At 34.4% G+C, this 24,127-nt stretch overlaps 3 protein-coding genes and 1 pseudogene across 6 annotated transcripts; 3 read left to right on the top strand and 1 right to left on the bottom strand.

Annotated features, from left to right (window-relative positions):
* The first annotated feature begins 1,304 nt into the window (after positions 1-1,304).
* On the top strand, positions 1,305-4,204 carry LOC120119719 (transcription factor BIM2-like). Of its 4 annotated transcripts, none has more exons than XM_039139533.1 (7): positions 1,305-1,550; positions 1,628-1,724; positions 2,192-2,261; positions 2,388-2,483; positions 2,887-3,308; positions 3,491-3,620; positions 3,788-4,204. In XM_039139533.1, exons 1-7 carry the CDS (start codon positions 1,481-1,483, stop codon positions 3,896-3,898), a joined length of 996 nt encoding a protein of 331 aa, XP_038995464.1. In that variant the 5' UTR covers positions 1,305-1,480; the 3' UTR covers positions 3,899-4,204. The 4 variants fall into 4 exon arrangements, with proteins under 4 accessions (XP_038995464.1, XP_038995465.1, XP_038995462.1 ...); XM_039139534.1 differs by having other exon boundaries at positions 1,305-1,535; positions 1,619-1,724; positions 3,788-4,203; XM_039139531.1 differs by having other exon boundaries at positions 1,619-1,724; positions 3,788-4,203.
* Positions 4,205-8,633: 4,429 nt separating this feature from the next.
* On the top strand, positions 8,634-15,406 carry LOC120119718 (E3 ubiquitin-protein ligase At3g02290-like). The gene is given in 6 exon segments (XM_039139530.1): positions 8,634-8,844; positions 9,672-10,012; positions 10,015-10,034; positions 10,959-11,379; positions 13,359-13,468; positions 15,322-15,406. Coding segments are annotated over 5 exon segments (675 nt in total). The 5' UTR covers positions 8,634-8,844; positions 9,672-9,915; the 3' UTR covers positions 15,349-15,406.
* Positions 15,407-17,220: 1,814 nt separating this feature from the next.
* LOC120119717 lies at positions 17,221-21,806 on the top strand (annotated as a pseudogene).
* Positions 21,807-21,869: 63 nt separating this feature from the next.
* Positions 21,870-23,783, bottom strand: LOC120119716 (UDP-arabinopyranose mutase 1). The gene is made up of 4 exons (XM_039139528.1): positions 23,379-23,783; positions 22,715-22,965; positions 22,464-22,632; positions 21,870-22,355 (listed from the first exon to the last, which is right to left on the bottom strand). Exons 1-4 carry the CDS (start codon positions 23,718-23,720, stop codon positions 22,023-22,025), a joined length of 1,095 nt encoding a protein of 364 aa, XP_038995459.1. The 5' UTR covers positions 23,721-23,783; the 3' UTR covers positions 21,870-22,022.
* Between the last annotated feature and the right edge of the window lie 344 nt (positions 23,784-24,127).

Genomic DNA, 24,127 nt, shown 5'->3' with positions numbered 1-24,127 from the left:
CAGATCCAACGGCTGTGAGCTGAGGCGGCTGATCAAATTAGGGTTAGGAAACCCTAACTGGAAACCCAAATATTTAGGGTTTCTGGTTGGATTTGGACCGGTTCTGGTTGGTTTGTAACTGGGCCGGTCCAATTGTAATTGGGCCGGTCCAATTGTAATTGGGCCTGTAATTATTATTTTTTAATATATTTAATAATAATAATAATAATGATAATAATAATAATAATAATATAATAATAATATTAATAATAATAAGGATAATAATAATATTAATAATAATAATATGGATAAAAAAAAATTTAGTATCTTCACCATTAATCCTGTTCTTTTTCCTATGCTGATTCGCTCGAGCATAGAAAAAGACTGTTCTGATCTCCATTAGCTAACCAATTCACACAAGATCTTTGTGCCCAGTACCGTTCTTCCTTATCCAACAAACATTGTAATTCGGAATTGGCTTTAAGAAAATTGGCCATGGCACCAACGGTCATTCGATTGCTCAAACCAACATTTGCCAACTTTTGAAGTTATGCAATGCGCACCCGTGTATTATCTGTTTGCCATGCACGTAAGGTCGCTCCAACTGCATCAATCTTCGCAATCGCATCACCGTGTGTAAATTTCAAAGCTGATTGCACTCTTGAAACACAAGCTTCTTTAGCTGCTCAACAATGATCAAATTTTAAATAATCACCTTGTTTCATATGGCCAGTTATATTGGTTCAATTCGTATCCATCATTCGATAACAATGGTAAGAGTATTCGGATGCTCCGATGTTGCACGAAATTGAGGATATAACCGCAACCATTGTTTCACGATAATAAATCTATCTAGTCCATCAACTATAGCATGATCTTTTTGTTTACCACAGAACCAAGCGAACCAACCCTTTGAAGGCTTAATATATGATAATCTATTACGACTTAGTGTATCTTGAAAATCAACTAGTGAAACTCTCTCGATTTACGTCGACCGCCTTCTTTCTCATCATCAAATAAGATTTCGTTAAGATCGGACTCCAATAACCAAGGTAATGGGGATGCACGTTTCAAATTATCAAGAGATTTAAAACAAGGAATGATCATACTTTAAATACTTTTCTTCTAAACGTTAGAAAAACTTACCCAAGTATGAAAGAGAATCTCCTATAAACAAAGATAAAGTGTCCTTAAACGTCACAATGCACGCGTATATTAGCAGCAGCCACCCACCACTACTGAACGCCAATATTAATTTGTATAAATCGAACCAATAATTTTTAAATGAAAATGTATCAATCAATAAAGCCATAAATTCCAAAATTTTACCATATTCTTCTTTTCCGTCCTTTTTTAGGGCAAAAATTATCTCTTTCTCTGCAAAAACTGACTCGCCATACTCGTTCGAACTACTCTTTCGGACCTCCATTTCCGACCCTCTGCTCCTCCGCTTTGTTAGAGTTTTTACAATTTTTTTATATTTATAAAATCAAAAAGCGAAATGGTGAAATCCGTGGCAACGGCGCAGTTTCATCAAGACGAGGAAGACGATGATGGTTTCGAAGATAGAGGTGTTTTCCTTTTATAAGAATTTCGGTAATTATTATTATGTTTTAATTAAAAATGTTCTTCTTTATAGGGGAAACAGTGAAAGTAGAAGAGAAAGGAAGTGAGCAAAAGACGAGCACTAATCGGTCTAAGCATTCTGAGACAGAGCAGCGTAGAAGAAGTAAGATTAATGAAAGGTATAAAATTCAAATTTCCTTCTTTTTTCCTTTGGGGTTTAATTTTGTATTTAAGTATAAATTAAATTTCCAGAATTGAAAATGTTCAGATGTATTGGCTATGAATGCGATAATTTTTTAGAAGTACTTAAATTAGAGGGCTTTGGTTGTAATGGTTTTTCACGAAATATCAAACAGTTGAGTTGAGTGTTATTGTCTCATATGGTTTGCTCATATTATTCCATTTTGTTTTATGTTATATTGCTTTAACATACGTGAAGTCATCTAGTGATTCTTTTGTTAACTAAAGTTTGCACAATAAGCCTTTTTCTTGGGGGGGGGGGGTGCTGTTTGGTGCATCTGAAAATGGATTCTGAAAGCTTCCTTGAATTCAGTTATGTTATATTTTGATGATACAGTGTGGCAGTAATCAGTTTCAATTCTTTGAATATATTTCAAGCATTCTTTGATTATTTTTGTGTTGTCAGGTTCCAGACTTTGAGAGATATTATACCTCAAAATGATCAAAAGAGAGACAAGGCATCTTTTCTGTTAGAGGTCACCACTCAATGGCGTTTTTCCTTTAATATGCTATACACATACATTAGATATGTATGTACATGCATATATTTAATCATTTATAGTTCCTTGATGGATTTTGAATACGACCTACTTTATGTGTAGGTCATAGAGTACATTCAGTTTTTACAGGAAAAGTTGCAAATGTATGAGGGATCGTACCATGGGTGGAGCCAGGAGCCAGCAAAAATGATTCCATGGGTAATCTTATTTATGCTTCATATTTGCGCCTTTGTACACCCATGTCAATTAGTCAATGTGGTTACTTTGCACAAACATATAGTTATATTTTTGTTTTATATTAATGTTTGAGAGGCTTACCTATTGAAGATTTGAAAAGCTTAAGGATGGGTGTTGAAGTTCCAGTGCATATGTTGAATTTGTTTTGGAGATAATTATTGGCATGCACAACCAAATAGTAGCTTTCAATTGACAATAGATGAATGTATCTTATGTTTTGAGCAATAGGGTGGACACTTTTTCTCTTTGCTTTGAACTTTTAGGCTAATGAGTTACTACTGGAGCCTTCTGTAAATAATAATTTTGTTCACATTACTTTCCATAATTCAAGATGAAGCTAACTGATTTTGTTTTATTTTTTTAACAGAAAAATCAGCATGGGTTTGCAGAGAATTTTATTGACCATTCTCACACTATGAAGAATGGATCTACTTGTGAGAATGATGGCATCATTCCGTCAATGGTTGCGAATATGCAGAATTCAATTGAGTCCAACTTGGGTGATGCTGCAGTGTTTAAAGCACTTGATCATCCCCCTGCATCAGCTACTTCTATGGTTAACATGCAGACACGGTCAGATGCAATTGCTACTCATGGAAGAGGTAGCATTGCTTTTCATGAGTCTGCTTCTGATTCCGAGAACATGATACATCAACCCCATTTTCAGTCATGGCAAAGTAGAGACTGTCTGACCGAGAGTGTTATTCCGAACAATTCAGCAATTGAACAAGAGGACTTGACTATCAGAGATGAATCAGTTGGCTTGTCAAGCGCTTACTCTCAAGGGTGAGCAACTGCTCTGTATAACTTACGATCCTGACATAATGTACAAGGAGTTGACATTTTCATGATTTATTTCTCAGATTTTGGTTAATGGTGTTATCTGTTTACTGATATCAATTATAACATGCCCTTTCATGGTAGGTTTTATACATGCTGTTAAAGAGATCAGTTTTTGTTTCCAACAGGATATTGAATTCTCTGACACAAGCTCTGCAGTCTTCAGGAGTGGAGATGTCTCAGGCGAGCATATCTGTGAAAATTGATGTTGGTAAACGAGTAGTTAGCAGAGTGACTTCTATGCCATCCAGTTCTGAGGTTTATTTATAATCCTTTTTGGCCAGATTAAGTACTAGCTAAGTTGTTTTTGTGTTTTGCCGTCTTCATTTATTCCCCTCCCAGTTTAGTGACGGTTTGGACATGAGTCAGTAAAACTATTTGCTTGATATTCTAACCTGTCTTTTTCTTTTTCACCTGTCATCTAGGAGAAAGAAATCCGATACATAAGCAATCAAGTGATGATACAAACTGGAGTTCGGAGCTGCTCAGAGGAGTTTGATCAGGCTTATAAGAGGCGTAGAACTGGGAAAAGCTAGTGTATGATTCTTGATCTATTTTTTTCCCATTTTCTTCATTTGGTTCCTTTTTCAGTCGATTAGGGTGCTCATTTTTGCCATGCCATGGTCCTCATATTATTAGGTCTTAAGACTAAATGTAAATGTTTATGCACAGCTTGGTTTTCCTAGTCGCATAAATTCTCCTAGGGTGATAACTGTCATATATTCTTTACTTAAAACTTGTTTGGGACATAAGCTTCCATGCATATATGAGAAGCTGCTTTGTTACTGTTACTATAATATTATTGTAGTATCTTCCATTTCCCACATGTTAAAGTTTTTGACAACATTTCTTGTCTTTTGCACCTTCAAAATGACCTTCGTTTGTTCATTACCAAGTGTTTTGGAACTGTGTCTTTAAAATCGTCTTACTGGTTTGTTTTTGAGTTCAAACAAATATCTGTTTGCTTGAGCTGGAAAATAGAATCCGTGGTTTGGATTCAAAACCGATCGAACCAACTGAATGATCGGATTTTAATTAATCTGTTTGATCTGTGGAGGATATATGATATCTTTAGATCCATGGTGAGTCATAAGATTGGCATGACAACCGTTGGATTTGAGGTCTTATTTAGATGTATGTTGTCATAAGATTTGCATGATGTGAGGTTACTAATACAAAAAAAATCTAGGCAAAAAGGTATATGAAGCCTTTGTATTTTTAGAAGAATTAATGCGGTCCTTAAGCTATTTTTGCACTCAATATGACCTTTTGACTAACCATTTTTGTCGTTGATCATTATGATACTGATACGACAGTTCACGGTAGTAGGTGACATAATAGATGGGTTAAATTGATTTTTGGTCAAGTTCGAGGGTTCAATTGATTTTTTTTAAAAATTTAATGGTTTTATTTGAATTTTTTAAATGTTTTAAATCTAAATTATAAGAATATTAAAAAAATAAATATAAAAAATGCTAAAAATAAAAATTAAATTACTAAAATTTAAAATATATATATTTCCATTATTTTTAAACTTAGAATTTAATTTGACTTTTATTTATATAAAATTTGAATTCGTCCATTCTGCATAAAGTTCATTTTGCATTTATCTGAAATGTATTTTTAATTCTATTTTGCATTTATCTGAAACGTATATATAATTCTATTTCATTGATTTTTTTTTTTTATAAAATTGAATTAAATAAATATTATAAAGTCGAGAACGTAAAACCAAGACTCAATCGATGGCAACCACCATCAACGGGATGGATCAAGATGAATTCAGATGGCGCCAAACAGACAGCCACTGGACTTGCAGTGTGCGGAAGGGTGATCCAGAAAGATGACGGTAATTGGGAGCCCTCCGATCCAGAAAGATAAAGGCAGTTGGGAGGTTGGATTTTCCAAGTTACTTGGCATTTGTTCGGTGCTAGAGGTAGAGATTTGGGGAATATATTTGGAATTGGTGCGTGCATGGGACTCGGGTGGACGTAATGTTCTGGTTGAGAGTGATAACCGAGAAGTTATTCAGGAACTACTGGGTGATGATCGGGCTCGTATCACCATTCTTCATCACGTGAGGGAGTAACTTCGACCGGATTGGGATCTAAGATTTAACCATGTTAATCGAGAGGGAAATAGGGTTGCAGACTGCATGGCAAAGCTTGTTGATCGGAGTCAAGTGGAATGCGTATGGTATGCAGAGCCTTCTCTTTCGGTGGTGCAACTATTGCATGAGGATAACAATGCAGTTTAGCTTAAGTTCTCGGTTTTCAGTTTCTCATTTGTCACCAAAAAAGTCTTATTAACAATAAAATTTAAAAGTTATGAAATTAAAATTTATTTATAAATTATCATAAAATTATATAATTAAAAAGGTAAACTACTTCAAATACCACTCACCTTTAAGTTCGGGCTTGTTTATATCACCAATGTTTTACTTTTAACAATCTTAACTAATGATGGCAAAAAAACTCAAACCCGACGGGGAAAATCGAAAATCGAAAATCAAATTAAACGGGATGGGAAAAAACTGTTTATGCTAAATGGGGACGGGTTTGGTAATCCCCGCCCCGATTACCGGATTATCGGGCCCGATACCCGACCCGATAAATATTAAAAAAATTATTATTATTTATATATATAATATTAATAAATTTAATTTAAATTAATATATAATATTTATATATTTAATTTAAATATATATATACTCGGTCCGATACCTGTTTAAATAACCGTTTATGCTAAACGGGGATACCCATTTTCCTGTGGTTTTTCTCGATTACCCGATGGAGATCCCCGTTTAAATCTCCGTGGTTTTTTAAGCGGAGATGGGTACGAATTTTTTAAACGGGGACTGGAGACCAATACCCGGCCCGAACCCGGCCCGTTGCCATCCCTAATCTTAACACTGTTGTTTATGTTTAACTGTAATTATTTCTCCTCACCATTAATCCATTAACGAGAAGATGACATAATATATTCATTATGTGACAACGATGACGTGACACGGCCGTTTTAATGCATAAAAAGCTTAAAATGATGTAGTCTTGTTAATGGAAAAAATTACTTTCTATGAGATTTGACCAATAAACCTTTAGGAACTAAAGCCAAACATCCAACCTCCAAACTAATGTTACAACTTTAACAAAACCAATATAAACGTTAAATAACAATTTATTTTTTTTATTTTTTTATAAACACAGACTAATAGTCTTCATCATCTTCCTTACAAAAACCTTAAAAAATTTGAATTTCTAGTCAGATTAAATCTCATCCTTAAGTTTTCTCAATTCATTCCAACGTCATTGTTAAAAAAATGGAAGTTTTACAAAAAAAAAATAACAACAAAAAAAAGAACCCAATTGTAAGGAAGATGAAGGATCCGGGAAAGGAGGGAAATAATGATTAACTAAAGATTTAAAGATTGAGATTTTTTTTTATTTATAAAAAGGTGAGAGAAGAACTTTAGGCTAAGTCTTTCTCTAGAATCATGAGAACCTTAGAACCTAGGAGAGATTTCCTACTGCCTTAGGAAATCAAACAGTTATCCTGCTTGAGAAAGTGTTTTAAACCCGCTTGCTTAGAATGCTCCTGGCTCTCACGCAGGAACGAAAGTCGCTCTACTGTAAAATGGAGGAACGAAAACTCTAACCGTAGAGAACAGATCAGGGAAGCAAAAGCAGAGGCAACCGCATGGAAGGAAATTGGAACTAGGCCTTCAACCGGCTCGAAAGCATTAGGAATAAGAGATGGGAAGATGATTAAAAACCATGAGTTTAATGAATGGTTTAAGGTTTTAATTTCTTAAATTAGCTTTGTGGTTGCGTGTTCAACTTTGGTTTTATTGGTTTATGGTTCGAATCTCATTAAAAATAAAATTTTCATCAACAAAACGACGTCGTTTTAGTAAGGGAGTCACGTCATCATTGTCACGAAACGAATATATCATGTCATCGTTTCGTTGATGAATTAACGGCGATATGACATAAAATTGTAATTAGATATAAACGTTAGTGCCATAATGAGCTCAAATTTAAATGTGAACGATATTTGAAATAGAATACCCTACTTAAAAATATAAAAGATAGTTTTACAACTAAAAAAATTATTTTAATGAATATAACATGATAGACGGAAAAAAACTTGATCTTAAAAAAATAAATAGAAATTAGACCTATCATGCCAATTTATATTAAATAGATTCTATAAAGTTAAGGTAGATATAAACTTTATAAATAAATATGACTTAATGAAAAAATAAGTGATCAAATTATAACGTTTGTTAATATTAGATGCTTAAAGATTTTTTAGCTCAAAGTAGGTGCATAATGTCTTCTTTGTTACAATTTTTAGTATTTATACTTTAATGTCCGTTAAAGAAAATCGTTAAATGACACATGTCATGTTTATATATACTTTTGTAAATTTTTATTTTTTAAATGTATTTAAGAATATTACTAATTAAAAAACAAAATTTTAAAATTATTAAAAACATAAAAATCTTTTATTCTAATCTCATTATCAACGGTCTCCCGTCATTATCGGTTATTTTTTTCATCATCGAATGGGCCGAAACTGCACTGTTAACTATCCCTCTTATCATCGTACCACCCTAATCATAAATTTCTAAACTTAATACACAAATTCTTAACCTCATTCCCAATTTTTTCATTGAAATACAATTGATTGAAATATTGGGACACAGAGGGAAGGATAGGAGGTATGTAGGCTTTATTTTTACAAAATTATCTCCAACTCGGGTTTTGAAATTTCATTAATCCATTAATTAACGAGATGAGGTATGTTTTTACAAGATAGCCAATAGAAGGCTTTTATTGTAATGAAAAGAAAAAAACTTGTTCCATTTGGTATACTAAAAATTGTCATTAAAAAGATTGACGAATAAATCAATCAAGTAAAAGACTTTTTTTTTCTTTGGTATACTAAAGTAGTCTTAGGATTTTAATTAAATTTCACCAACCCTGAAAATGATAAGATAAATATGACACGACACACGTAAATACAATTAAAAAGACATGCTTGTTCCATTTGTGTCTAAGGTTTTAACAATAAAAACATTATTTTTACTTAAAAAAAAGGTTGCCATTTTACGACTTCTTCAGAAAATAAAACAAAATTTAATAAGACATTGGATTTCACAAAAGAGAGAGATAATATGTTTATAAAACAAAGTTTTTTATTTATTGAATAAACTGATAAAACAAAGTAATTGAGAAGCAGACAAAAGGGAAAGAGAAGAAAGGCTCCATTGCTTTATTTCCGCGCTTTCACAGCTTTTCTCGCCGAACAAAACACCCAAACACGAAACTCTGAACCATTTTTTTATTTTTATTTTTTGAGCTTCAAGCTTCCCAGAATTCGGAGTTCCCTGCCCCTCTCTTAATTTCCCTTTTTTTTCCTCTAAAAAAGAAACAACAAATGTTCTCTGGGTTTTAGTCTCTGCTCAATTTCCATCAAGGTAAGTTTTTTCTTTTCTTTTCTTTTTCATCAGTTTCAGATGCTTTATTTGTTTGTTTTTGGGATTATCTAATTTGGGTATTTATCATATCTTCAGTCCATGCAACCAATTATGTGTTTTAAGTTTGTTTCTTTTTTAGAACAATCTAAAATGGGGTTTCTTTATTTGGTTGATTCATGATTGTTCCTGGGTTGATCTCTTGGTTTTTAATGGACTTTTTGGTGTTGATTTTGACGAAAACATGAATCGTTTGTTCTATTCTTATTCGAATTTGAAGGAGGATTAAATTTTAGGTGCAATCTTTGATTCTGAATATTGATGCTTGATTGTGTTTATTGGTTTGTTAACGTGGGTTGATTCATGCTTGTTTTCTGCTTTGATCTCTTGGTTGTTCATGGATTTTATTTTGATGAAAACTTTAATATTTGACTCGTTTTGTTCTTTATTTCATTTTTCGTGGTTGAATTTGAATGAGAATTAAATTTTAGCTGCAATATCGTATCCCGAATATTCATGCTTGATTGCTTTTATTGGTTTTTTCGTTTCTCACTATCGAAGGAAAGAACCTTTTTACTAATTATCAACAAAACCTTAAAGAGATTGTAATTTTTGTAAGAAATAAAATTGGACAAACAACTTTTTACGAGTATATCTAATTCTCCCCCCCCCCCCCCCAACACACCCATACACCCACCTCTAAAGGACAGCTCATTGGTTTTTTTATTTGTAGCATCCTAGCTGGCTATGATGCTTGTTTTGTTGGCTCCAATCTGATTTATATTTTCCCCATAACTGACTTAAAATTTTCTTCTCCTTTTATTTTACAGATGAAGAAGTACCTTTTGAGCTAAATTATATAAGGGCATTCAACATTTTGTAAATAGACGAGGGAGAGGTACTGGTTCGTGGAGGTGGTCAGGCTTCTTCGAGCTTAGCTTCCTCTCTCATTGCCCTTTTCTAGCTTTGAAAGTTTTTTTGTTGATGCACATATATATAAACAGAACAGTTGAGCTTTAATGACGAGGTTGTGTGGAGAGTTTTAACTGAAGGAAAAGATTAAAAGTTAACATTATGGGCTCTGTTTGTTGCTGCTTGCGCCCTGAGGATTTCGAGGACTATATGAATCCGAACAGTAACATATATAGAAATTGTGTCTGCCTCAATTGCTTTGTCAGAACTTCTTACATGTGGTATGTTTTATGATTCTCATTATTAACATTTGGTTCCGACTCCAGTATTACTTTTTGAATCTCTTTCAATGTGTCACTTGAGGTTATTAAAATGGCGGCTTTGTTAAGTATTTCTTTCTCTTGTTTTGTGCCACTTTTTGTTTTAGGTTGTAAAAAATTAGGCCTGTCGTTGGACATTTTAACTTCTTATTCTGTGGCAAGTGTGGGTCGGATTAGCTAATTTCTGTCATTTTGTTTGTTGAGGATCATCTGTATTATCATTGCAAGCAAGGTCCTTTATGAACCTTTCTACTCAGTACCTTGCGTAATTATTTGTGGAAGGTTTGGCAGAGTATTATGGAGGGGTGAACAAAAATGTTATAAGGAATGATATACAAGTAGCAGTGGGCTCTTTATATATATATATACACGCACTGCACTTTTTATCTGCTGATCAATTTTACTGAGTCGGTTAAAATTCCTTTATAACATATTATGTGTTTGGATCTGTGATAAGTTACTTGTGTGTATGTGCAATAAGATAGATTAAGGTAACTCACACATCTGTGTCTAAAAACGTTTTTGTTTTAAAAGAGCCTCTTAATTTGTTTTGGAGCAAGTGAAAACTTCTATAGTGTCCACATCGGACTTCTCAATATGGGAAATTCCATCAGCATTTATGTATATTGGTTTTTAGGTGAAAAGGTATCTAATTAAGTTAGTTGTGGACTATTAATTACTTAGCTAATTTATGAAATTATCAGTTGATTGTTTACATTATGAAGATAGTGTTTCACTAACAGTAGGGACATGGAAGTTAACATGAAGGAGGTTTGATGTTACATGTCTCAACATAATAAAAAGAAGAAGAAAATCTTCCATTTGATTTATGGGTTCCGGCCTTTTGATCCTTCTTCTTTTTTTTTTTTGTCCCTGTAATTGTAGTATTCCACATTGTTCCGAAGAGGGGAATTGGCTTCTATACCTTCATCTATTCAAGGGACCGGATCTGTTATCTCTTCTGCGTCTCTAGACAACTCACTTTCTGACATGTACCAATCTCCTCCAAGGCCCTTGCCTTATGATGCTGACACTAGATATTTCCGCTTGCAACGTGGTCTTGTTTCAAGACGTGAGAAGGGTTCAAGTCATTCACATGAAGAAACAGAGCCTTTAAGAGATCAAAATGACGCAGATTCAGGATCTTTGAGTACAGAGGGCAAATGGAATGCCTTTGAACAAGGCTCAAAAGAGCAGCATTCTAAATCCTCACAGAAACTCTCATCAGAAAAAGCACCAGTTGGAATTGGGTACATCTATTCGTCGTCCGAAGAAGAGGAGGATGTCTGTCCAACTTGTCTTGAAGGTAAATATTTTTTTCTCAAATTTGAGTGGTGTTCTATTATAACCACTATATTATGCAATGAAAATTTGTTAGAACTTGCTCAATAGGCTAAGATTTTCTAGAACTTCGGAAGGAGGGATGCATTTAAATACTAATTTTTTGCTATATCTTGCCTCTCTAACTTGGATACATTTGCCATTAATTAGACCCAGATACTATTGAGTTGATGATTGAGCAACCTTGATTTAGTAGGGGAACTTGCATTGCAACTAATCTGTAATTTTAATGATAAAATAAGTAGTCTACTTGAATAGATGTCATTTAAGCCCCGTCTTCCATTAGAGTCAGTTTAGCGATCAATCTAATCCTTTTTTTTAATGCCAAAATGACCCTATTTGTTTCTCTTAGTTCCAACGGTGCCACCATTTTGCCATCAATTCTAGATTTCCTATCCCTACCATTTCATTCTCTCTTCTCATCACCCCTTCATTGCCCAAAAATCATGGCCGTCCCTTTCCACTTGCCAAAAAAAAATAGAACAGACAAGAAATCAGTGTTGTCAAGGCGTGCGCCTAGGTGTGCATGCACCTTTTTCCTTAGCATTATTCAACATAAGCGCCTTAGACCCTTTCAGGCCAGACGTGTGCACCTAAACATGCTTGTTGTAAGGAAATAGGCATAAAAAAGCCTGCCTTGCATTTTCAATTTTTCCATTTGATATACCTTTAGTAGCAGGAAAACTATAATACCAAACTCTATTCTTCCTAATATTTGAGCATTCAACATCAAACATCGGTCATAAGGAAATTAAGTATATTGGCAATTTTTTTGTTGTTGCATTTTTTGTAGATAAACTAGACTCCACTTTAGAGTTTAAAGGCAATATATTAATAACATATATATTCGTATTGCACTTTATTTCACTCAAGGTAGCGTTTTTTTTATGCTGTGCGCCTGTGGCAATATAAGGGTTTAAAGGCCTTGAGTGCAACTTGCGCTCTTGACAACATTGCAAGAAATTGAATCCATTCGCCTTTTCCATTAGTTTTCTGTAAAATCAAATTTCTATAAGACTGAGGCTGAGCTTTCCTCTGCTACTAAGTGGAGCTAGCATGTAAAACTATCTGTTGAAGGGTTCAACTCTAAGGGCGGCCATTGTGAGTGATATTCACTTTCAAGAATCATTGAGCTATGCCTATTTCATTACGCTCAAAGAGCTCGTCAAAGAAAGAGCTAGGGATGAGAGAAAAATGAGGTGGAATTTCTTTCAACTATAACATTTGTTATCTTGCAAGACTTAATATTACAGACAGAGAATTCAGTAAGGGGATAGAAGCACATCCTGCACCTGATATGTCAAAGCAGCTTGTATGTTGTTAATCCTGCCCTCACCCTTTTGTTAGCTGCTCTTCGGTCAACCCAGGAAAGGTGTGTCAGAGGCCGTGCTATATAATCCTAAAGGTCACTTTCATGGCTTGAATGGGTCAAGAAAAGTAGGACCCTTCAAAAGGATCGTTTTCGGGTCCTGATCTTTTTGAAGCGTAATTTTCCACTATTTTCAGCTACATAAATAACAAGGACTGGAGCTGGAGAGCATCTCTCCCCGGCTAGGCTACTATGTTTTCTTGTTTGAAATTTCGGGTCTAGTCTTCATTGGTATCTGCTAGCATCTTAGTGGTTGTTTTCAGCTTTCTTATTTGTACTGGACTATTTTGAATTAGCATCTTTATAGTTTCATCCAATTCCAGATGGGGTTGGGTCCTTCCTGCTAGTCCTTTGCCTTCCATTTAGTGGGTTGGAGTACTATTATTTGCCTATTGATAAGTAGTCTTTGTTACCTATTAATCACAGAATAAAGAGAAACCTATACAGTAGTATGTATATGTGTACCTTCCATATACTGCCATAAAAAATTGATGTAATTACTGATTATATTAGATTGGGCTTTTAATAGATACATTATCTTCCTTTTAAACTTATCTATATCACTTATGGTGCAGAATATACTCCAGAGAATCCCAAGATAATAACAAAATGTTCTCACCATTTCCATCTTGGTTGCATTTATGAATGGATGGAGAGAAGTGAAAACTGTCCGGTCTGTGGAAAGGTACCTTTTTTTTCTGTATTTAGCCGTAAATAATCAATCTCCATGGTTATAAACAATCAATAACCCGAGTTTTGCTTCCATTTTGTTCAGCTTGATTAGCTGTTCCTCATCTTTCTAGAGTTGCAATTTACTAGGATGCTCACGGTCTAGTGGCCTTTTTGGCTGCCTTCGATATTATTTTTCTATGATGATGTGGTAAAAATGCATTTGTTTTTTATTGCTTTGTTTCTACTTGTACACGTTAATGGTTTGTATTTTATTATATGTAGGTAGCTTTTTGTAGAGTTCTCTTTGAATGGATGTGCCATGTTTAGGTTTTTAATAAGAATATTATTTCTTCTTTTTCTTAAACGAAGTACTTACTCTCTAGCTGTTAGAAAAAGGATGGAAAGAAAAGCTAATTAACTGTAAGAGAACTACAGAAAGTGATGTTCCTAACTTCCTATCTTGTTCCGATGTGGGTGAAGCTTTTTCTTTCCAGATTCCTTTCTTTTTATTTGTCAAGTGGTAATCTAATTTATCCTCTAAATGTCATCCTTAGTTCCTTTTAGGGGAGAGCATTTTGTCGGTTTAATCAGTTTGGGCCGATGAAAGTGACAACCAAACTAACCGAGTTCACTTTAAATAACCAACCAAATTTTTTTTGATAGAAGATTAGGCCTCATTAAGACCCCCCTTCATACCCTACATGTTACATTAGTAACATGAAGGACATAGGAAGGAGGAAAAGAGGGCCTCTGAATTTTATTAATCTGAACAATAATACACAGCCAATCCCTAATCACTTACTGTTACAGCATAACACTGATTACATAACACTGATTATATAACACTTAAACCAAAACACCCTTCAGAAATACAAACAACACATAGCACCTTAACAACCCAAACACAGAACCTATTAATCAACCTATACCAGCTTTAGCTAATTCATCCGCTTCCCAATTAGCAGCTCTCAGAATATGCCTTGTAATAATACCCTGTCCCTCCACACAAGAAGCTATATCTCTCACCAACCAAATTAAATTGATTAATCACAAAAAGGGGAACTGATCTAGGTCGATTGGTTAAGTCTGTTTAATTGTCTTTAACCATCTTAAAAATAAGTTATATATATTATTATAAAAGCTATATGGGGCAGGATCCGTTTACACCTTTTTAGGACCATTGGATGAGAGAATTCAAAGGCTGAGATTAACAGTAGGAAATGAGAAGATATTCACAGAAAACGAGTTAATCTCAGCCTTTGATTTCCTCTCATCCAACGATTTTAAGAGTGTAAAACTTTTACACTAGGTGTAAGTGGATCCTAACCCATTTTATATCATATATTACATAGAATAATTGATCTTTCCTCTTCTCTGAACCACCAGCAATCGAGTGCTTGCTTATCCAAACGACATTTAGTAATTTTCAAGTCAAACAATTATGTAATCGTTGGTTGTAGTTATCCATGCATGGCTTCCCGTCCTTTTGATTTTTTTTCTCTTGCAACTCTTGATATCAACCATTTTCTGCTATAAAGCCGACTTTTTTAACATGTATGATGCATCTTAGGCTAAAAAAAGTGATGTTTGCTTGGTGAGCTTCATGGTTTAGGTTATATTATATATGATTTATATTTGCTGGCAGTAGAAACGATCCTGTCGGATCAAAAACTGAATGGGAGATATTGTTTGTTGTTAACTGGATGTTGATTATTATAGGTATATGAGAGGTATTCAGGGATTATCCAACTTTGAACTAAGGTCGCATGCTAAGCCATACAGCAAAATTGGTTGCTTCATAATTAGTTTTGTGTTCCATCTCGGCATGCTTCTCTAACTCCGCGTCTATTTCGGTTGGTTTTGCAGGTCATGGTGTTCGATGAAACGACTTAATCTTTGTTCGAAAGGTTTTGTTGTGGATGAAAACCAGCAGAAGACAGAAAAGGAAAAAGGAAAAAAAAGATAGATATATAACCCCCTTTTGTGAATATGGGAGGGATAAAGCATGGGTGTAAATATGAAAAATGTTGTGCACAAAGACCAAGTTTCTGTTTATGAACCTCTGAGAAGGGGGAAGGGGGGGGGGGGGTTTATCTTACGCATGATTGTTGGAAATAACACTAAAGTTATATATAATCAATGGGAACAAGTGAGGAAGCTATTATTTATATTCCATGCATTATTGGTTTTTGAATCTTTAGTATTTAGTGTTGCCATGTGAGAGATATGAAAGTAGATTTTTCAGTTACAAATGTTATATAAAAATACTTGAATGTCATTGAAGATAGCATTTTGGATATATTCCCAAAGTGTTAACGTCTTTCTGATAATTTATATACACACAATCAATAACATTTAATTCTATTTAAAAAAAATATAATCTTAACATTTAAGTATTGTATTAATTTAATATCTCGTCTAATCAAACATTAATTGTGTTTTTTATTTGGCAAAAGACACACTATAAATTACTAGAACAGCAGACGTTATTTGGGTGAGCGAGAACATGTTTAGAAAATAAAATTGTGTACCGCACAAATATATAATCTTTTAAGGAAAGTTAATAATATAAATAATAATTGGTAGTTTTATTTTAGCGGGATAGTCTTGTCTTAGTGGTAAAAATGGGTGGTTTCTTTTTATTTGGGTACTTCTAAAGATGTTAAGGTAATTTTTATTTTTATTTTTATTATTATCTGTTGTCAGTGAAAAATAATTTCATAAATATCTTAATGTATCAAGGGTGATGCATATTTTTTAATTTTTTTTGATTAATTTTATGTTTTAAAAATATTTGATAATTACTGTTCACTAAATAATAATTATTGTTTAACTTGTTCTAAATAACATAAACTTCAGATTAAAATTAACTCATTTTAATATTTATTTTTGAAAAATAATTATTTAATAAAAAATCGCTTGTTTTTACTTATAAAATACAATTTTATTCTAATTTTTGAAAAATATATATGGCTCTTGTTAGCAATGAGCTGGTAAGGAAGTCTAACGTGCGCTGGGCTGTTTGGTTCACGTCATATCTTATTATTGGGGGAATATAATTCTCATTCTCCCGTTTGGTTGACCAGTAATTCTATTTTTCGGTAATCTTTTATTCTTAACAGTGAATTTTTTTAGGTATATTACCGGGAATATGATTGCCCCCTTCACTTAGGTATTATTGGATTATCGGCGTTTTGGACTAAAATGCCCTTAATTTTTTCTCTCAAAAATATCATTATTCTTTCGTTGAATAATAAAAATTCTACGAAGGTTAAATTATAAATTTATCCTTAAATTATTTTAGATTTATTATAAAAAAATCTATAATTAAAATTTTATATGAAGTTCAGGGGTTAAAATAAAATTTTACCATTTCATTAAACCTATTTATCTTTTCAATTTTGTAAAAAAATATTATATAATTTTATGAATTTAATTTTTTAAAGAAAATATATAAATTAATTATAGTAATATTATAGTAGAATTCAACTTATTAAAAAATAAAATATATAATAAGGATAATTTGATAAAATATACATTCTAATAATCTTTTATTCCAATAATCTTTTATTCTAATAATCTTTTATTCCTTTAATCAAACACTGTAATCTTATATTCCTGTTAAATCAATTAAATAAAAAATATAATATTTACAAGAATCTTATTTTCCGTTAATCTTTTATTCGTAAACCAAACGTTAAAGTGAAAAACCAGCAGAAGAAAAATTAAAAATAAAAATAGAGTTTCAATTCCTATCACAAACTGTGGGACCTCAAAACAAATTTCAAACCCCACCAAAAGTTAGAAAAACAGGGCAAACAAAAATTTTCTTCAGAAAAAAGGAACCCTGATTTGTTAGTGCATGAAATGAAGACAATATGTCTACAGTTCTCAATGATTACACCATCATCAAGGAAGGAGAAGCTGAGATACTTATGCATGCTAAAAATGAAGTCTTTTACAACAAAACCCAGGTTCCAAGTTTGCTTCTTTTATATTTAGTTTTTATTGAATTCATTGTCGAAATATTGATGGGTTCTTAGTTTTAGTTGATGTGTAACTTTTGGTTCATTGAAAAAGTTCTCTTCTGATGAGTTTTGGGTGTTCTAAGAGAATCTAGTTGAAGGGCGGTAAAAATGTGTTTGAATTAATGAATTTGAATTAATGAACTTTTGTGGTTAGCCTTTTTAATGTTTTTCTTTTAGTTTTAATTGCAAGCTTTTGGTTTCTTATATTTTAATGATTTATTGTGGAAAATGTTTTTGGTTGTTGGCTTTGTTGTTAGTGATTGCCTACTGAGACTGTCAAATCTGTAATGTACTGATATCATATAGCTATATTTGCAAATGTTTTGAGTAGGATATTGCATCTGCTGTAGTATGATTAGAGTCTTAGTTGATTGCCTCATTGTTTGTTTTTGGTAGATGATCTAAATATTTATTATTATTATTATCAGGTTAACAACAGAGACATGTCCACTGCAGTCCTGAGGACATTTATATCAAGGCAAAAGCAGGAATACGAGACAATATTGTCTAAAAGAAACAAATCAGTGGCAAGGTGTCTGAGAAAAATGGTTCTATATCTCATGTTGAAGATAAAGCAGATAAATCTGGCTCTAATACTGCAATATCGAACAATGAATTTGATGTGCCTGAAGAGAAATCTCATGAACAACCATGCAGTACATCAGAAGAACATAATAAGACAGAGGGAAAAGTTCAAAGGGAGCTCAAACCTCCAAGAGTTCTAGAGGTATTTTTACAGTCGTCCGTTTTTCAGATATTAACTTTAATTCTTTTTCCCCATTGTTAGTCATGTCATTTTCTGGGGTCTTTTTCTGGTGATTTTATAGGCCTTATCTGCATCTGGGTTAAGACGTCTGAGATATGCTCTGGAAGTAGAAGGGATTGGTCAAGTTATTGCTCTAGACAATGATAAAGGTATTGTAGGTGTATTAATGTTATATGAAGAATCAATTTTGGTTCAAGAGCTGACTTGTAGCTATTGACTTTCTGGTTTCTTCTATATTCATGCTTTTTTTCCCCTACATACAAAGACTTGCTTCTTATGTATACCAATACTGTGTTTCTATTTGCAGGGGCAGTTGAAGCTTGCCAAAGAAATATAAAGTTCAATGGTTCTGTAGCATGTTCGAAAGTGGAGTCACATCTTGCTGATGCTCGTGTCTACATGCTTACCCACCCAAAAGAATTTGATGTGGTATATGCTATTTTATTCTTTAAATTAACAATGTTTAAAAACATTTTGATAAGTGTGTATACTCAACTGCTTCAAAGATAAGCATATGCTAGTTAGTATTTATGCATACATCGAACTTTGTAGAAAGTTTCCATTTATGGGAATATTTTGTGTTATTTATTATCCAAATGTCATAATTAATTGGCAACTTTATTGTATGTTGTTGGCAATGTCCAAGGGGGTGCTTATGCTCCTCATGATATATTTCTGTTTCAAGTTGATCTTGATCCTTATGGTTCGCCGTCTGTGTTCCTGGACACTGCAGTTCAATCGGTTGTTGATGGGGGCTTGCTGATGTGCATTGCTACCGATATGGAAGTCCTCTATGGGGGTAATGGGGAGGCTTGCTATTCAAAGTAAGATTAAACTGCCTTACCTTACCTTAATTGAACTATGGATTTGAATATGTCTTATCATCTTATAATTGTTTGCGGAAACAGATATGGATCATACCCATTGAGAGGGAAATATTTCCACGAAATGGCTTTGAGGATCCTCATAGCATGCATTGAGGTAGTTTTATGTCCCTCAGAAAGCATGTTATTTCTTTCATTTAACATCTAGGACTCCTCTATTCTTTCACTCAACAACTTCTAGTTGATAATGGTCTTTAGATAAGATAACTTTAACTGTATATTGTTAGTTTTAATACATTGGCTTACAAATGTATTTTCTTAATTAATATGCTTTCTAGCTCAAAGCTTTTATATTAGAATTCAATTCAATAACAATCTTTTTATGTGGCATAATTGGTCTTTCTTCTTTCTTGAAAACAGAGTTATGCGAACCGCTACAAACGTTATATTGTTCCTTTGCTATCAGTCCAGATGGATTTTTATGTCCGTGTTTTCGTTTGTGTATACAGGTAGGTGGCCTATTGTTTTAATCTAGTTTATTGAAGTAAAATGGCACTATAACAAAATGATGATAGAAGAGCAACTACGTCAATGCAGTGCGATGAAGAATACTCCCCTTAAGCTCTCATATGTGTATCAGTGCACTGGTTGTGATTCTTTTCATCTACAACCTATTGGGAGAACTGTTTCTAAGGTGTGCTTTCTGAGGTATCATGCAAATGGTGCCTTTTATTTGTTATTAGCATGTACATGGCTTACACCATTTGTGCATATACATAGTGGAGTACTAATTTAGGAAAACTAAAGTACACTCTGAGGCCTTAGCATTCAATTGCTTAATGTTGCTATTTGTGACTCATTCATGCAACTTGAAGGTTTTATGGATTCGGGGAAAAAATTTAACCTACTTAACTGATATCATACTGCTCACTGTTTTGTGTATGCCTTTTAGTCTTGCAATTATTTGCCTCCTTTTTATATTATTGTTATTATCGTTAAGGATGGCCTCCTAATCTACTTTTAGCGGATTACCTTTATAAATACTCCCTTATGCTTATTTTTCCTTGTCCCTGTATGCTTAATTTCGACTCGTTCAACTCATTGATCTACATCCACTTTCTATTTCCAGAATACCAGCGTGAGGTGTCTCCCAGGTTTGGCACCTGTTGTCCCTCAAGAGTGTAGTGATTGTGGGAAGAAATTTAACATGGGTGGGCCTATATGGTCTGCTCCCATCCATGATCAAGAGTGGGTAACCGCCATACTAGCAGATGTAAAGTCCATAAAGTAACGTTTTCCAGCGTATGATCGCATCTCTGCTGTATTGAGTACAATTTCTGAGGTATCTGTTCTTTTTTCTCCTTTCCTGTTTACTTTATTCTGGGTGCTCGTTTCTATGCCTTTAGAACATAGTTTCCATTAGGGTTTATTTCAATAACAGCGAGCCATCCTATGTTCTGTGCTGTTAATACTTTATAATATAAAGGCTCAATATGATTGGACTTGACCCAAAATATTTCAAATGTGGTGTGTTAAAATATGATATTGCTGAGAAACATTTCATTAGGCATAAGATGTTACGTAAGTTGCAAGTATCGGATGTTGGAATTACGCTGAATATATATGACTAAACTGACCTATTAAAGAAAAGAGTTGTACTGTTTTTGGAGATTTTTATATATGTTCTTTACAAAGTTTGGGATATGTTTTGCAGGAATTGCTTGATGTTCCTCTCTTTTTGAGTCTGCACAACCTCTGTTCTACGCTAAAATGCGCTTCCCCTTCTGCAGTTATATTCCGCTCCGCTGTGATCAATGCAGGTTATCGTATTTCTGGAACTCATGTGAACCCATTGGGCTAAAATCTGATGCTCCCATGGATGTCATTTGGGACATAATGCGCTGGTAAGGACTTCATTTGTGTTGCTCCTCCATTTCCTTTATTTTGTGTTTTCTCCTGCATGCAATTGTAAATTTAACCTCAACACCCCATCTATTAACTTGATTAAGAGAAGTGTCTGATGAAATGGGTTCATAATCTTTTTTTGTTGCCCTTTCTATAGGTTCAAAATCATCCAGTGAAAGCTCAATCTGCTGATCAGCCTGGAAGAGTGATACTCGCCAAAGAACCGGCCCTTCAAGTTGCTTTTTGTGGTTGCATAATGATTCCCCCTTTAACCCCAGTCCTCTCTGTCATTGTTTTGTGTTTTTGTGTGTGAACTGAAGCATTGTCCAACATTAACATGTTCATAAACAAGTTGAGATCTAAGGATTTATTTTGTGCAGGCAAATTTTGCACGAGCTGTTGCGTCACTGAGCAAGGCACAAGCAAAGAAGGTTGCCCGCTTCCTCCCGAATCCTGAAAGACACTGGGGGCCAAAGCTCAGAGCAGGTCGACAAATCACGAACAAACATGTATCTCTTTTGGGTGAAGATGCCGTAAACGGATGTCTAAACCATCAAGATGGCGAGCGTGATGCAAAACGACAAAAGATAGAAAATACCACCGAGGATGGTGCCGCAAATGGCATAGCATAAGCTCTGATTTACCGGGTCTGATGATCTTTGAGTTGAAAGCCACGGTTGAACCATAATCAGCTTCTGCAGAATCTGATTTCTATTTGAAAACTACTTTGAAATTTAAGCACATTGCATTTTTCAACATTCATTTTGATCTTAATATGATTTGTCGAATTGTTTAGTACTGATGTTAAGAATAATCATATGGTTTTATTTAAAATGAAAACCCATTGTTTCTTTTGGGATCTGCCAGCATATTAAAAAAGATTGAGTTTTATTATAGAATGGAAGCAATGCTAATACATTTTATTTGTAGTAATTTTATAACATAAAGAAAATTAAATTACATAATATCCCACCAAAGAAGTAAAGATGCAATAGATAATGAAAATGTTATTTCATTTTATGAAGCTAAAGGGTTGTATTTTTTCTACTTTGCTTTGCCATTTGGCACAGCAGCTCCGGTTGGGTTGAGCTCATCCCAGGCTTCAATCCATGTGACCATGGCATCAGCCAGCTTGTCAAAGTAAGGATCAACTTTGCTAAGTTTTTCCTTCACCTGCTTTGCCAGTTCAATATAGCACTTTTGAACAGTGGTGCAGTCCTTTGGAAGGGCAGCCTGTTGGAAGAAAGGGATGATCTCTTCCTGCCAATATATCCCCTTGTACTCCTTCCTTAGGTTCACAAATGGGTTGCTTGCTTTGCTGTGGTAGATGTAGGGCAGACCCGTTTTCACTCCCAATCCCAAATGGTCACATATCACCTACAAATTCGTCAATCCGGTGAGTTGGTGATGGTGAGGCAATGGACATTTCTTTCTCATACCTAAAACAGAAAGCAATTGTGATACAAATACATGACTAGGATGTACCTTGGTGCACCAGCCAGCCCACATATCGTCGTAGCGTCCAATCGGCTGCCCGTCGCCCATGAGTCCAAAGTACATGGCTTGGCCGATCAGCTGACGGTTGAAGGCCAAATTCATCCCACACATGGGGAACAAGGTGCCCTTTGGAATAGTTAGGACCGCATCCACGTACCTGATATACCATGAGTATTACTAAATTAAATCACTAATGATAACCAAGAAACACCTTTTCAAGTTGGGATCATGTTTCATACCTAGTGTTCCTCTCAAGAGGCTTCACAAGTTGGGTTGGTGCATCATAATCCGGGATGTTTAGCCAAAGGCCATGAGAGACAGCGGTCGGAACACCCTCGCGGAGGCTGAAGGGGTATCCACGGACAAAGTCCGCACCCTCCCGATACGGATCGTACAGGGTGTTGAAGAAGAAGGGAGTGGACGGGGATAAAAGGTTCTTAATGTGCTGCTCGAGTGCATTGATCGCTTTGCCAGATGGGTCCTTAGCAACCTAACAACAATAAAAACAAGACCCAAATCTCAGATCTTGACTTGCAGATTGAAGTTCATCGTGTAACATGAATATATAACAACCAAGATTTTAAAATCCCATAGCTGTACATCACAATGCAAGCAGTCCCTTAATAATTGAAAGGTATATTTTCATGATTTAGGAACGTGCAAAGCTGCCAAAAGTGCACTCCATGTGAAGGGAACCTTGTAGACACCATAATGAAGGGCACAGAGGAGATTCAACAAATGCGTTAATCCAAATCTCACATCAAAACAATAAAAGCATAGAACTTTTGACCAAAATAACAGAAACCCACTACAAAAACACCACAAGAATTCAAATCAATGTAGAGATCCAAAAAATCGACTAAAACAAGTAAACTCCAGATTCTAAAATAGAAAGGAACTTACAAAGCAGTCATCATCAATGGTGAAAATATACTTCTTCTTGGAGACCATGTAACCAAAGCAACGGCAAGCAGAGTCCTTGAAGGAAATGCAGGAAGCCTTAGGACCGAGGATCCTATTGATGTCATTCCTGTTGTAAAGCTCGTAGTCAAATCCCTCGGGGACCTTGATGGTCTTGGAAGGATCACCATCTTGAACGATGATGAGATGGTAAGGCTGGAAGAAAGGCCTCCACATCTCAAGAAAGTCCAAGTTCCTTATGGTTGGTATAACGATGTCGAGCTCATCTTTCAGCAGAGCCACTGCTGGTGCTGCTGCTTGTGTTGCTGTTGCAGGCTCTGCCATTTTCACTGCAAAGAAGGAAAAACGAATAGAGAAACGGAGTTTTTAAGCTTCTTGCAGTTTAATTGTTAGAGGATTACTGATCTGATTCGAGAGGGAGAGCTGCTATGCCAATATATATAGATGGCAACGGAGATTGAGGAGTCATGTGAGAAACGAGTGAAACGGCATAATTGGAGGTAGAAAATTAATTACACGGTGAGACATAGTTTACATAATCTCAGGCTTTATATCATTATTTTAATTTTCCTTTATTAAGAAATATTTACAAGTAAATTAATAAAAAAATCATTAAGTAAAGTAAATATTATTTTCTTTATATGTTCTGGACTTAAGTAATTATGACACTTCCTTATAATATACGATTTTGATCAACTTTTTTTCGATTTGCCAAAATGACCAACAAAATC

The sequence above is a fragment of the Hibiscus syriacus genome, unplaced genomic scaffold (assembly GCF_006381635.1).
Source record: "Hibiscus syriacus cultivar Baekdansim isolate YM2019G1 unplaced genomic scaffold, ASM638163v2 tig00110332_pilon, whole genome shotgun sequence".
NCBI classification, from domain to species: Eukaryota; Viridiplantae; Streptophyta; class Magnoliopsida; order Malvales; family Malvaceae; genus Hibiscus; species Hibiscus syriacus.
The sequence above is the reverse complement of the archived record's forward strand: the minus strand, read 5'-3'. Positions and strand labels throughout refer to the sequence as shown.

What these genes read in the sequence shown, in the direction of transcription:
- LOC120119716 (XM_039139528.1), bottom strand. Translation starts at nt 23,720, where the DNA reads ATGGCAGAGCCTGCAACAGCAACACAAGCAGCAGCACCAGCAGTGGCT. An exon ending in CCTCTTGAGAGGAACACTAG is followed by an intron (nt 22,633 to 22,714) that starts GTATGAAACATG and finishes ATGGTATATCAG; the next exon opens with GTACGTGGATGCGGTCCTAA. An exon ending in GGGCTGGCTGGTGCACCAAG is followed by an intron (nt 22,356 to 22,463) that starts GTACATCCTAGT and finishes ACGAATTTGTAG; the next exon opens with GTGATATGTGACCATTTGGG.
- LOC120119719 (XM_039139531.1), top strand. Translation starts at nt 1,481, where the DNA reads ATGGTGAAATCCGTGGCAACGGCGCAGTTTCATCAAGACGAGGAAGAC. An exon ending in AGAAGTAAGATTAATGAAAG is followed by an intron (nt 1,725 to 2,191) that starts GTATAAAATTCA and finishes TTGTGTTGTCAG; the next exon opens with GTTCCAGACTTTGAGAGATA. An exon ending in CAGCAAAAATGATTCCATGG is followed by an intron (nt 2,484 to 2,886) that starts GTAATCTTATTT and finishes TTATTTTTTTAA; the next exon opens with CAGAAAAATCAGCATGGGTT.